Source organism: Lissotriton helveticus, chromosome 5_1, assembly GCF_964261635.1.
Source record: "Lissotriton helveticus chromosome 5_1, aLisHel1.1, whole genome shotgun sequence".
Lineage (NCBI taxonomy): Eukaryota > Metazoa > Chordata > Amphibia > Caudata > Salamandridae > Lissotriton > Lissotriton helveticus.
The window spans coordinates 2,073,391,723-2,073,404,641 of NC_136065.1; the positions used below are offsets into that span (position 1 = coordinate 2,073,391,723).

General features: G+C 47.6%; 1 protein-coding gene across 1 annotated transcript in view; it reads left to right on the plus strand.

Moving 5' to 3' along the window:
• The window catches only part of ABHD16A (abhydrolase domain containing 16A, phospholipase), a 266,232-nt gene that overhangs the window by 128,632 nt on the left and 124,681 nt on the right, over positions 1-12,919 (plus strand). Inside the window, exons 10-12 of the mRNA XM_078646007.1 lie at positions 786-849; positions 1,334-1,383; positions 1,480-1,603. Coding sequence (XP_078502133.1) covers positions 786-849; positions 1,334-1,383; positions 1,480-1,603 — 238 coding nt within the window. The remainder of the gene's footprint in view (positions 1-785; positions 850-1,333; positions 1,384-1,479; positions 1,604-12,919) is intronic.

A 12,919-nucleotide genomic window follows, 5' to 3' on the forward strand; every position in this document is an offset into this window, starting at 1 on the left:
ATAACAGTTCCCTTCTGCTCCAAGAACTCATCACACCACTCCAATTACTTGTACCCTGTATCTTTGCCTCAAGACTCTATACAGTGCTCTGTTGAATTCTGGCTAGATTTGCACTCTACAAATACCACATGCATACATTCCCTCTGCCCTGCTCCACTGATGTTTGCCCCTTCCTCTCCTCTCCAGCTTCTGTCTCATCTCCTCCTCCTTTGCCTGTCTTCTCTCCTCTCTTTCACCTATCTTGTTCTTTCTGCCTCTCTTATCTTACCTGTTCAGCATCTTTTCTATGTATCTCTTAGCCTTCTGCCTCCTCGTAGCTCTGCCCCTTGCTCCTCTATCATGGCTCATGTTTTCTCTGCTTTCCACTTTTCAGGTTCTTATTTCCAATTCTGTAATGTATCTGCTAATTACCACTTTACTTCTGTGATTTCACTCATTTCCTTTTCCCTTGTTACTTTTCATGATCCATCCCGTTCCCCTTCATTATCTCATTCCCATCTTATCACTTTTTTCACATTCTCTATTCATTCAATCCTTAAACATTGCTGCTCCTTGACTCCTAAACACAAGTGTTCTTCTGTGACTCCCACTCTGTCCTTTACCAAATGTATTGTTCTATTACAACTTACAGTTTCTCCTCATCTTTTTACATTGAAATTCTGACATTTTTTTCTTTGACTCTTGTTTTCCTACTTTTTCTAAAGTCACCTTTTTTCTTTGAATTTCCTTTACTGGCACTTATATTAACTTCACACTTTCCATGTTCTTTCTGTCTACCCATTCAGGTGATATGCTGTGAAGGGAATGCTGGGTTCTATGAAGTGGGATGTCTTTCAACCCCTCTGGATGGTAAATTTGACACTTGGAATTCTAAAAAGGGGAAAAAATAGATACAGAAATACTTCTTGGATTTCCACCTCTGCCTGTGGATCATTAAATGTCCACCTCTGGCATTGGGTCGTTTTTAAAGGCCTTTTTTTTATGGTGACATCATTCTTCTGTACTGCAGATTTGTGCAGGTAGGATTTTCAAATTCCATAGGTATTTTGCATATAGTTTATGCCCTCTACAGGTAATTATGGTAACTGATCCTACTGAACATCAACTTGTTCCTTCCAGGATCTGTGTCTGTCATCCAGCCTTCTTTTCTTGTCCAATTTAGACCTTTGCTCCCTCTCTAAAATCTGACTCTGCTTCTTATATCCCAGCAGATGATAGGTTGTTAGTATTGGTTTAGTCGACCTTTGGGTGGACAGGGATGTTAAATCCCAGACTCTCTGTAGAATACACCTGATTGCCTTTTAACTTTGTTTGCAACTGCCTTCTTTTTCAGCTGGTTATTCAGTACTTGGTTGGAACCACCCTGGGTTTGCTGGAAGTACGGTGAGTGCCTGCAAGGCTTCATTGTGATATGTATATTACAACATGCTCCTGCTGCATGAACATGAGCACCCATTATATTTTTCTGTCTCATTCTAGGGGGTGCCCCTTCCACAGAATGAGGCTAATGCTATGGATGTTGTTATCCAGTACGCCTTGAACTGCCTTGGGTTTCGCATTGAGAATATTGTAATCTACGCCTGGTCTATTGGGGGCTTCACAGGTAATTAAATGGGGACTGCAGGGAGTTGGAGTTGGTCATTGTGGACAGAGGCACACTGCTTTGTCTCTGGTGATTTGAATATTTCTTATGCCACCGCCCCTTTAGTCCTATGACAAGGAAGTCCTCCCATAGGATGATGTCTTACTACTTTAAGACCTTGGAGTGTTATTCTGTAGAAACTTGAGAATTGATGGAACTGTCCACTTTGAGTCTTTGCTATGTTATCAGGCTAGATTTTGCACTTAAACACATTTTAACAGCTTGTGAAGATGCTATAAAAACACTGTTATAAATTAATGTGAACAGCAAAGTGTAACAGTCTCCAGTGGAAATCTTTTATTTTTGACAGGCTGCTTTAGATACTTAAAGGAATTTTTAGATTTTTTTTGGGCTGTCACTTTAGTCTCTTGTACGTCTCCCGACATAAGTCTTTTAAATGGGGTTGAGGAATTTTACATGGTGTTTGAAAAAGGCCTCCGTGTCTGCAGCTTTCATTTTGAGGCCGAATAATTCTCTTTTAAGGGATTTTCATTAGTCCGTTCTAGTCCTAAATCTGTTGCCACTTGTTCTCAAAACACTTTTTCAACAACAGCAGAAAAACATATAGGAGTTGAAGTCCTTCTTAAATCTATTAGTCTTGTAACCTTCTTCTCCAATGGAAGGTCGTTCCACCCTTTCGCCTCAGTAGCTTGTAACCTTTCCCCTCTGAGGGCTTTCCTTAAACTGGACGGCTTCTTTGGGAATTGCCATGGGATGTTAAATGTAGGCTTTCACAATTGCCATGATTGGGAAACAGACGTCAGACAACTTCACAATGTATGCTACAGGCGGTGGACTCCTTGTCTAAATATTTTCACAACACTGTAAATTACAGAATCCCAAGTCTTCGCCAGTAAGTGATAGTGTCCAGAGATTCAAGCGAAATGACAAAGGCAATGCACTGCATCAGAACTCGGCCTCCCTGCAATTGAGTGCCTGGTTGCCTCAGGCATGCAGTTTGGGTCCTTTGATATTCCTCCTGACGACTAGAAAATTCTTCAGTGAGCCATACCTGCCTCAATCTCTACAGCATACGTTTTGAAAAGGAAGATCTTTTGTTGGGCCAGAGCACATGCCAGTCCACTGCAAAGGCCATTGAGGAGATATTCTTTTAATTTCTTCATTTGATTTGGAGGACTTGAGGTTGACCTATTCTTTGTTGAGAGTAAATTTAGTGGCTTTTTCGAGGTACTTGCCGCTTCCTCACTTGCCATCCTTGTTTTCTACTAGATTGATCAAAGAGTTCAGGGAAGTGGTTCAGAACTTATCACCCTCACATCAAACAGGCATGTTTCTAGGAACTGAATACTATTTGGGTACTCTTATCTGATTCCCCTCTGAGCCTTTCCAGAAAGCATCCTTGCAAATGTGTTCAAGGAAGACTGTGTTCTCTGTAATCAGATTGGGTCTGATAAATTGCACAGTATCTCTGCACACATGCAGGATCCTAAGAACACCATTTAAACATATTTTAACAAATAAAATCTAAAGAGACAACAGTTTCAATATATATTGTATCAGAGGCTGAAAATGCAGAATATTAAATAACCAAGTACCTGTGTGCTTGTATAAGGCCTCTCCGGTGAAACAATAAATCTCTTGCCATGCCACCACCGACTCCTAAGACAGGCTCTGGCTTTCATCCCATCCTAGACTTAAAATACTCCAAAAATGTGTCTCGAGGGAGACCTTTTGCATGCTGGCAATTCACCAGATTTCTCCTCATCTTCAGTTATGAGATGAGATTACTTGACTTCAGTAGATCAGCAAGGTGCCAATTTTCACATCTCCATCTGAGAATTCATCAAGTTTCTCCACTGTCTAGTGGGAGATGTTCCCTACCAATTTCGTATCTTCCCTTTTGGTCTGAAGTCAGACCAAAGTACTAGTCCAAATTCATGACATTGCTAGTAGCAGCCCTTCACAAGAGACAAATAGTCATCTTCCCAAACTCAGACTATTGATTCATAAAAGCAAATTAAAATAAACAAGCATTGGAAATGCAATAGGTCTCGCATTAGAAAAGTTGGAGCTATTGGTCTTGTAAATGACAAATATTTTATTTATTTGTTGGTTTTTAAAATAGCTAAATTATTAGCTTTGTCATTTACAATGCCAATAGTTATAACTTTCGCGAATGTGACACCTATAGCATTTGGAATGCAACATGTTTTATATTTACGTGACTTAGATGGCAGCTCTGGTCGTTAGGCCACATCTCTAGAGAGCAGGAGAGTGCAGCAGGGGAGAGAAGCACAGCAATGCAATAGGTCTCGCATTAGGAAAGTTTGAGCTATTGGTATTGTAAAGGACACATTTTTTATTTATGTGCTTGTTTTGAAAATAGCGAAATTAATAGCTTTGTTATTTACAATGCCAATAGTTTTATCTTTCGCAAATGTGACACCTATTGTAACACAATATGTGTTGTAGCACTGAGGGGTGTGAGGGTGAGGGGTGTGAGGGTGAGGGGTGTGAGGGTGAGGGGGTGTGAGGGTGAGTGGGTGTGTGAGGGTGAGTGAGGGGGTGTGAGGGGGTGTGAGGGTGAGGGTGTGTGAGGGTGGGTGAGTGAGGGTGTGTGAGGGAGTGAGGGTGAGGGTGTGAGGGTTAGGGGGTGTGAGGGTGAGGGTGTGAGGGTGACTGAGGGTGTGTCAGGGTGAGGGGATGAGGGTAAGGGTGTGAGGGTGAGGGGGGGTGATGGTGAGAGGGTGAGGGTGTGTGAGGGTGAGGCTGAGTGAGGGTGTGTGAGGGTGTGTGAGGATGAGGGGGTGAGGATGAGTGAGGGGGTGAGGGTAGGTGAGGGTGTGAGGGTGGGTGAGAGGGTGTGAGGGTGTATGAGGGTGAGTGGGTGTGTGAGGGTGTGTGAGGGTGAGTGAGGGGGTGTGAGGGTGAGTGAGGGGGTGTGAGGGTGTGTGAGGGTGAGGGGTTGAGGGTGAGGAGTTGAGGGTGAGGGTGAGGGGGTGTGAGGGTGTGTGAGGGTGTGAGGGTGAGGGTGGGTGGGTGAGGGTGAGAGGATGTGAGGGTGTATGAGGGTGAGTGGGTGTGTAAGGGTGAGTGAGGGGGTGTGAGGGTGAGTGAGGGGGTGTGAGGGTGAGTGAGGGGGTGTGAGGGTGAGTGAGGGGGTGTGAGGGTGAGTGAGGGGGTGTGAGGGTGAGGGGGTGTGAGGGTTGAGGGTGAGGGGTTGAGGGTGAGGGGGTGAGGGTGAGGGGTCTGACTTGTTTAATGCCACAGATGCAACAATTATTAGCAGGGACTCCATATACATTCTCAGTAGGACTGCTGCATTTTTAAAAGCCCAGGAGCAGCTCATAGCACAGGAACGGATGTACAAGTAAGAGCACAATACCAGCTACACAGAATAGTGCTCAGCTTTCCTTTTAACAGCCGAATGCATTCTGGGAGTTGTCGTCCTGTTTCATTTCAACTATAACAGATGTACTAATGCACCCTAAAAGGTAAAGGCAAGCCCAGGGCAAAGCTCTGGAATCGCTGATGATATGGTGTCATCTGGTTGGTGCTTGTGAAAGGCTAATATTAAAGGGAACGTGTTATGCTTCCGCCTGTGAGAGGCCAGTACGGATGTGGCAGAGTCAGTCACTTGCCATGACTGAGGCCATTCAAGGCCAGTCTGGCAGAGACACTCACATAATGATAGTTGATGTCTGGCGTACTCAGATGGTGCTGGAAGAGGTGGTGTTGAGATTAACTGCAACATGACATCGTGCCAGGGATTTCAACATGTTACATATGCTCGTTAGTACAATCAAGTGACTTATCAATTACGCCGATCTCCTAGTGATAACAAAAACATATGGTACGAAAGTGTTCAAATCACGGTGAACAAGTCATCATGCCGGTGATTGTGATACGTTACACATGTATATTGGTTCAAAAGATTAAATAGATGCACTGGTCTGTATGCTAGCATGCGAAAAAATTAATAAAAGTTACCTGAATGTGTTTCATTTGACGGGCTCAATCAATATCTTGTCCTGGACTGAGGCGCCTGGTAAATGACGCCATATATGCCCATAATGGTGAAAGGCCAGAGAGACTGCAACTTAACTCAAAATAAAGGCTCCTGGTAACTGACGCTGTGTGTGCCCGTGATAGTAAAAAGGGTACAACTGGAGTGCAAAGAAGTGAAAGAGTGCCGGTACCAGACTAAAACAGTTGCCCTCTTGAAGTAGGGAAAAACAATGTCAATCCTAGCTGGAGACCGTTAAATATGATGGAAAGATTCTGACACGACATTTAGTGAATTAATACGATGCAGTAACCAATCCAAATTGACAAATTAAACGTAATGCACAATTCACCATGATTATCAAAAAACAAAGTAATGGAAATAGAATTATGAGAGAACGAAGTGCACATAGACACAAAGAAAGATTAAGACAACCAGTGGAAAGACAAGGGGGCAGGGAGAGAACAGACGAGTGGAGGGAGGGAAGGGGTGTGCGGTGAGAGAAAGGGGAGAGCGGACAACTCAGAGGTAAGGGACAGAGAGAAGTAGAGAACGGAAAAAATATATAAAGGGGAGAAAGAAAGGAGTGAGACATTAGTGAAGAGAGTGAGGCGGGGGAAAGGAGGAAACACGGGGAATCGAGAGGGAAAGAAGAGATGGCGAAGCAGAGGGAAGGGGAGAGAAAAAGGTGAAGTAAGAGGGATAGGGAGAGACATAAGGAAGACAGACTGCAACAAACAAGACGGATGGCATTAATGTGAGGAGGGGGGAGGAGAAGTGCGACACGGCCGCAGCAGGGGGCGGAGCGGGGAGAGCGGCAGGGGCCTTTGAAGTGAAGCTAAGCTTCACTTCAAAGGAGTGGGAGGAGTGCTGCTGGGGAACAGATGGCGATTTGATGCTGTGCACGCGCATTTTAGGTCAATGCGCTTGCGCATTGACCTAAAAGCGCACGGGCACAGCACCAAATCGCCAGTCTAGGCAAACCTTGGATAAACCTTGTTTAAGCGCCTATAGTCTCGCTCAATGCGCATGCGCATTGAGAGGCGAGACCTAAAAAATCAATGAGATCTGGAGTCCATCATGGCTCTTCTAACTGACCTGGGTCTTCAAATCACATGATTGCAAACAATTCCACAACCATTGTAAAGAGTACAATACTCATGGGTCTCCACATTGGGAATACCTTCTGGGTGATAGTGCGGTCTAGATAGTCACACTTACATACAAAAATTGTTTCCCTGAAAGTAACAAAAGTCAGACAAGTGTGGCATGACTTCATGAATGTTCCTAGTACCCAATGCCGGATTGCATATGTGACCACTACAAAAATACCTAGAGGATCAATGACCGTTCTCCTCCCAGCTGAATCGGTCGCTCCACACGCTGCTCCCTGCCTCATCTGGTATCGTAGCGATCTCGCCTTGCACTGCTTTAGCCTGTATCATTATTTAATTTAATTCGTAGCGCTAGATTGCCCCGCCTGCCTATTATTAATTATTAAATTGCTGAGGTTAATTAGATCGTAGCGCTTGATTGCCAAGGTGCGCTTGTACGACATTTGATCTTGTGCTGTGTTGCCTGCAGATTTATTTGTGCCTGATTGTACCGGCGCCACTGCCATTTACATCGCGCTATTTCAGATTGTGCCCCAGTCCTGTTTCGTTATTGGCTTGCTGCCATTTTGTTGTTGTTGTGGTGCCTTCCCTGCCCTGATCTCCACCCCGCTCTCGCCTCCCAGCTGACCCTCCCTCCCACTGATACTGACTACCCCGCTAGGCCGTGGTTGCGCTGTTACCGTCCTGCTCCCAGCTGAAGCGGTCGCTCCACACGCTGCTCCCTGCCTCACCTGGTGTCGTAGCGATCTCGCCTTGCACTGCTTTAGCCCGTATCATTATTTAATTTAATTCGTATCGCTAGATTGCCCCGCCTGCCTATTATTAATTATTAAATTGCTGAGGTTAATTAGATCGTAGCGCTTGATTGCCAAGGTGCGCTTGTACGACATTTGATCTTGTGCTGTCTTGCCTGCAGATTTATTTGTGCCTGATTGTACCGGCGCCACTGCCATTTACATCGCGCTATTTCAGATTGTGCCCCAGTCCTGTTTCGTTATTGGCTTGCTGCCATTTTGTTGTTGTTGTGGTGCCTTCCCTGACCTGATCTCCACCCCGCTTCCCAGCTGACCCTCCCTCCCACTGATACTGACTACCCCGCTCGGCCGTTTTTGCGTTGTGACCGTCCTGCTCCCAGCTGAAGCGGTCGCTCCACATGCTGCTCCCTGCCTCACCTGGTATCGTAGCGATCTCACCTTGCACTGCTTTAGCCTGTATCATTAATTTAATTCGTAGCGCTAGATTGCCCCGACTGCCTATTATTAATTATTAAATTGCTGAGGTTAATTAGATCGTAGCGCTTGATTGCCAAGGTGCGCTTGTACGACATTTGATCTTGTGCTGTCTTGCCTGCAGATTTATTTGTGCCTGATTGTACCGGCGCCACTGCCATTTACATCGCGCTATTTCAGATTGTGCCCCAGTCCTGTTTCGTTATTGGCTTGCTGCCATTTTGTTGTTGTTGTGGTGCCTTCCCTGCCCTGATCTCCACCCCGCTCCCTCCTCCCAGCTGACCCTCCCTCGCCCCTCCCCTTCCACTATCCACATATGACAGATGCTTTCGCGCGCAGCGTTCACACGCAGCGGATGCGCCCCATGCACGCCGAAGGTGCGCCAAAGGTAAGCCCGTCTACGCCTGGACCGCGCCCAGCGCCAGACCCCCTGGTCCTCGCAAAACCCACCCCACCCGCATCACGTATGCCGCCGCTACCCTCTTTGCCCTTAACCCCGGACGCACACCACAATGCTGCGAAGCTGTCCCCCGGACACACCCATGGACCATTCGCCTGCCACTCCTGCAAGTTCACCTGCATCAGGACCCACACCAAATCCACTTCCTCCAAACACAGCTCCGACTCTAACCACCTGAAATGCATCCTGCTGAACACCCGCTCGGTCCACAGACACGCCACTGAACTCTGGGACCTACTCGACACTACATCGCCGGACGTCGCCTTCCTTACAGAAACCTGGATGAACGCCTCATCAGCGCCCGACATCGCCATAGCCATCCCGGACGCTTACAAGATCATCCGAAAAGACCGCACCAACCAAACAGGAGGAGGCATCGCCATCGTCCATAAGAACACCATCCGAATCACGACCAGCTCCGACGATAACCTCGCGACCGCGAACACCTTCACTTCCAGATCCACTCCGACCCCAGGACCACACTTAGAGGCACCCTCATCTACAGACCACCAGGAACCCGCACACACTTCAACGAAGACATCACTGACTTCATCAGCCCACATGCCCTCACATCCGAGTACTACATTCTACTGGGAGATCTCAACTTCCACCTGGAAAAGAAAAACGACAGCAACACCACCACCCTTCTGGACAACCTGGCCAATCTTGAACTCAAACAACTTGTTGACACCCCCACCCACTTAGCCGGACACACGTTCGACCCAATCTTCACCTCCAGCAAACACATCTCCTTCGATCACACCACAGCTCTCCATTGGACGGACCACAGCTGCGTTCACATCAGCTACAAAAAGACCACAATCTAACCCCCCACAACCTATTCCTCGAAGAAACTCGAACAAAATCACCACCGACCAACTCTTCACATCGCTTAACCAAAACCCGCCTACCATATCATCGGACCCAAACCAAGCTGCCACCAAACTTACACAATGGATCACCCACAGCGCTAACGAATTAGCACCCTTGAAAAACCACCAGATCAAACAAGGTAACAAAAAGGCCCCCTGATTGAACGATGACCTTAAGAAATCCAAGAAGTTTTGTCGTACCCTCGAGAAAACCTGGAGAAAAAACCCAACCACCGATAACCTGACCACCTTCAAGGACGCCACCCGCAAACACCACCAACTGATCCGATCCACCAAGAAATCAGCATACAAGGATCAACTCGACAACAACACCCACAACAGCAAGGAACTATTCAACATCGTCAAAGAATTTACCAACCCCACCGCCGGCGCCAACGACATCACTCCCTCCCAAGACCTCTGCGACTCTTTATCCTCTTTCTTCCACAACAAAATCGCCGACATACATAACGGCTTTGAAAACCAGTCCGAAGAACAGACCACTCCACCCACCTGTGAACCAAAACAGCACTCTCACAACCTTTACGCCTGGAACCCAATCACCACTGAAGACACCATCCGCCTGATGAACTCCATCCACTCAGTCACCAACCGACCCATGTCCCCACCACATCTTCAACAAAGCAGACTCCATCATCGCACCCATCTCCGCGATGTCATCAACTGTACCTTCATTTCCGCCACCTTCCCGGAAAGCTGGAAACATGCTGAACTCAGCGCCCTGCTGAAGAAACCCACAGCTGACCCATCTGAACTCAAGAACTACCGCCCCATCTCACTCCTCCCATTCCCTGCCAAAGTCATTGAGAAAGCCGTCAATAGTCAGCTCGCCGCCTTCCTTGAATCCAACAACTCCCTCGACCCCTCACAGTTCGGCTTCCGATCCAAACACAGCACCAAAACCGCCCTCATCGCTGCTACGGACGACATCCGAACGTTACTGGACAACGGAGAAACAGTTGCCCTCATCCTACTTGACCTCTCCGCCGCCTTCGACACAGTCTGTCATAGCACCCTCATACAACGCCTCAGCAACGTCGGGATACAAGGAAAAGCCCTGGACTGGATCATCTCGTTCCTCGCCGGAAGAACCCAGAGAGTCCGCCTCCCCCCATTCAAATCAGAGGCCACCGAAGTCATCTGCGGCGTACCACAAGGGTCATCACTCAGTCCCACCCTCTTCAACGTTTACATGAGTCCCCTCGCAACCATCGCGCGACAACACAACCTCAACATCATCTCCTACGCAGACGACACCCATCTGATCCTCTCCCTCACCAAAGACCCAAACACCGCCAAAACCAATCTACACGAAGGAATGAAAGAAGTAGCCGAATGGATGAAGAACAGCCGTTTAAAACTAAATTCGGACAAAACGGAAGTCCTCATCCTAGGATCATCCCCCTCTGCCTGGGACGACTCATGGTGGCCACCGGCCCTGGGTACAGCACCCATACCTACAGATCACGCACGTAACCTGGGCTTCATCCTAGACTCCTCCCTCTCGATGACCAGACAAGTCAACGCCGTCTCATCTTCATGCTTCAACATCCTACGCATGCTCAAAAAAATCTTCCGTTGGATCCCCACCGAAACAAGAAAGACAGTCACCCACGCACTGGTCACTAGCCGACTGGATTATGGAAATACCCTTTACGCCGGAACCACAGCCAAACTACAGAAAAAACTCCAACGCATCCAAAACGCCTCAGCCAGACTCATTCTGGACATCCCCCGCCAAGCTCACATTTCCGGTCACCTGAAAGACCTCCACTGGCTCCCCGTCAACAAAAGAATAACGTTCCGTCTCCTCACCTACGCACACAAGGCCCTCTACGATCTAGGACCCGAATGCCTCAACACACGACTGTCCTTCTACACACCCACCCGCCAACTACGATCATCCAATCAAGCCCTCGCCGCAATTCCGCGCATCTATAGATCCACCATGGGAGGAAGATCCTTCTCCTACTTAGCGGCCAAAACCTGGAATTCTCTCCCCACTCACCTCCGCCTTACACAGAACCACCTCTCCTTCAGAAAGCAGCTAAAAACATGGCTTTTCGATAAGTAATGCACCCACCCTCCCTCAAGCACCTTGAGACCCTCTGGGTGAGTAGCGAGCTATACAAATTCTTGAACTTGAACTTGGTCAGAAGATGTGGGGCTCAAAAGAGACGATAACACACAACATAACCATTCAGTTTCTCAGGTGGTGACGCAAGGCAGTGAACACACTCTTAGTTTTCACAGATGAGTCCCTTGAAAGCAGGTCAGCTCACATGAGAAATCTTTCGGCTCAAGATAAATGGTCTCCAAAGGTTATGTTGTACTACTTCAACCTTCGTGAATTGAGGTTAGTTTATTTTACTGAAGTCTTTCCTTCCATCCATCTTTGCAATGATAGTACCAATTGAAAAAGGCTATATGATTGCCATGTAATATATGTACTAGCAAGGGGAAGCAAGCTCAAGAGTCCTGTCAGTGGAAGCACAATGGATCTGGCACTGGGCTCTTGCAAGGATCAATCAATCAATCAATCAAGTCATTTATATAGCGCACTACTCACCCGTAGGGTCTCAAGGCGCTGGGAGGGGGGGGGGGGTGCCGTTACTGCTCGAACAGCCAGGTCTTGAGCTTCTTCCTGAAGGAGAGGTGGTCTTGGGTCAGGCGCAGGTCGGACGGGAGTGAGTTCCAGGTCTTGGCAGCCAGGTAGGAGAAGGACCTTCCTCCTGTTGTCGCTCTTCGGATGCGGGGGACGGCGGCGAGGGCGTGGCTGGTTGATCTGAGGAGGCGCGTGGGAGTGTAGAAGTTGATCCTGTTGTTGAGGTAGCTCGGGCCTTGGTCGTGTAGGGCTTTGTGCGCGTGGGTGAGGAGGCGGAAGGTGATTCTCTTGTTGACCGGGAGCCAGTGCAGGTCTCTCAGGTGTCCGGAGATGTGGCTGCGTCGGGGGATGTCGAGGATGAGTCTGGCCGCGGCGTTTTGGATCCGCTGGAGTCTTTTCTGGAGCTTGGCGGTGGTTCCGGCGTAGAGGGCGTTGCCGTAGTCCAGTCGGCTGGTGACGAGGGCCTGGGTGACCGTCTTCCTCGTCTCGGTGGGGATCATTTTTCTTAGTACAATACACCTCTCAGACTTAAAGAACAGGAGAGCTTACAAGCCCAGCAGTCCTCTTTTGTAACAAAACTAATGGGTGCTAGATGACAATGTACTTCAAAGCATCTTTTATAAGTTGGATTCTCCTCAGACCAACCAGTTTGCTGAGGGAGAGAACGCAAAATGTCAAAGTTTAAATCGCTCAGGACCAGGGCAGTGCTTCTTTGATAAACTGGTTGAGGGCATTTGTCTACGCTTTCTTACACTCCTCTTGCTGCCCAGAGCCATCACCAAAATGATGAGATACAAAATGAAGATGATGCATATATCCCTGCTTTGACTTTGACAGTGTTGGTACCTACTACATCTGACCCACTTGTCCCTTCAACCACACAAAAGTCTGCCACAAACTAAACTTGACTGCTTTGATCCTGATTACCTACATAACGGTACATTGAATCTTCCAGATGACAGTATGTAGATATCAAAAGAAGCAAAAAAAACTTGCACTCATTGCTTA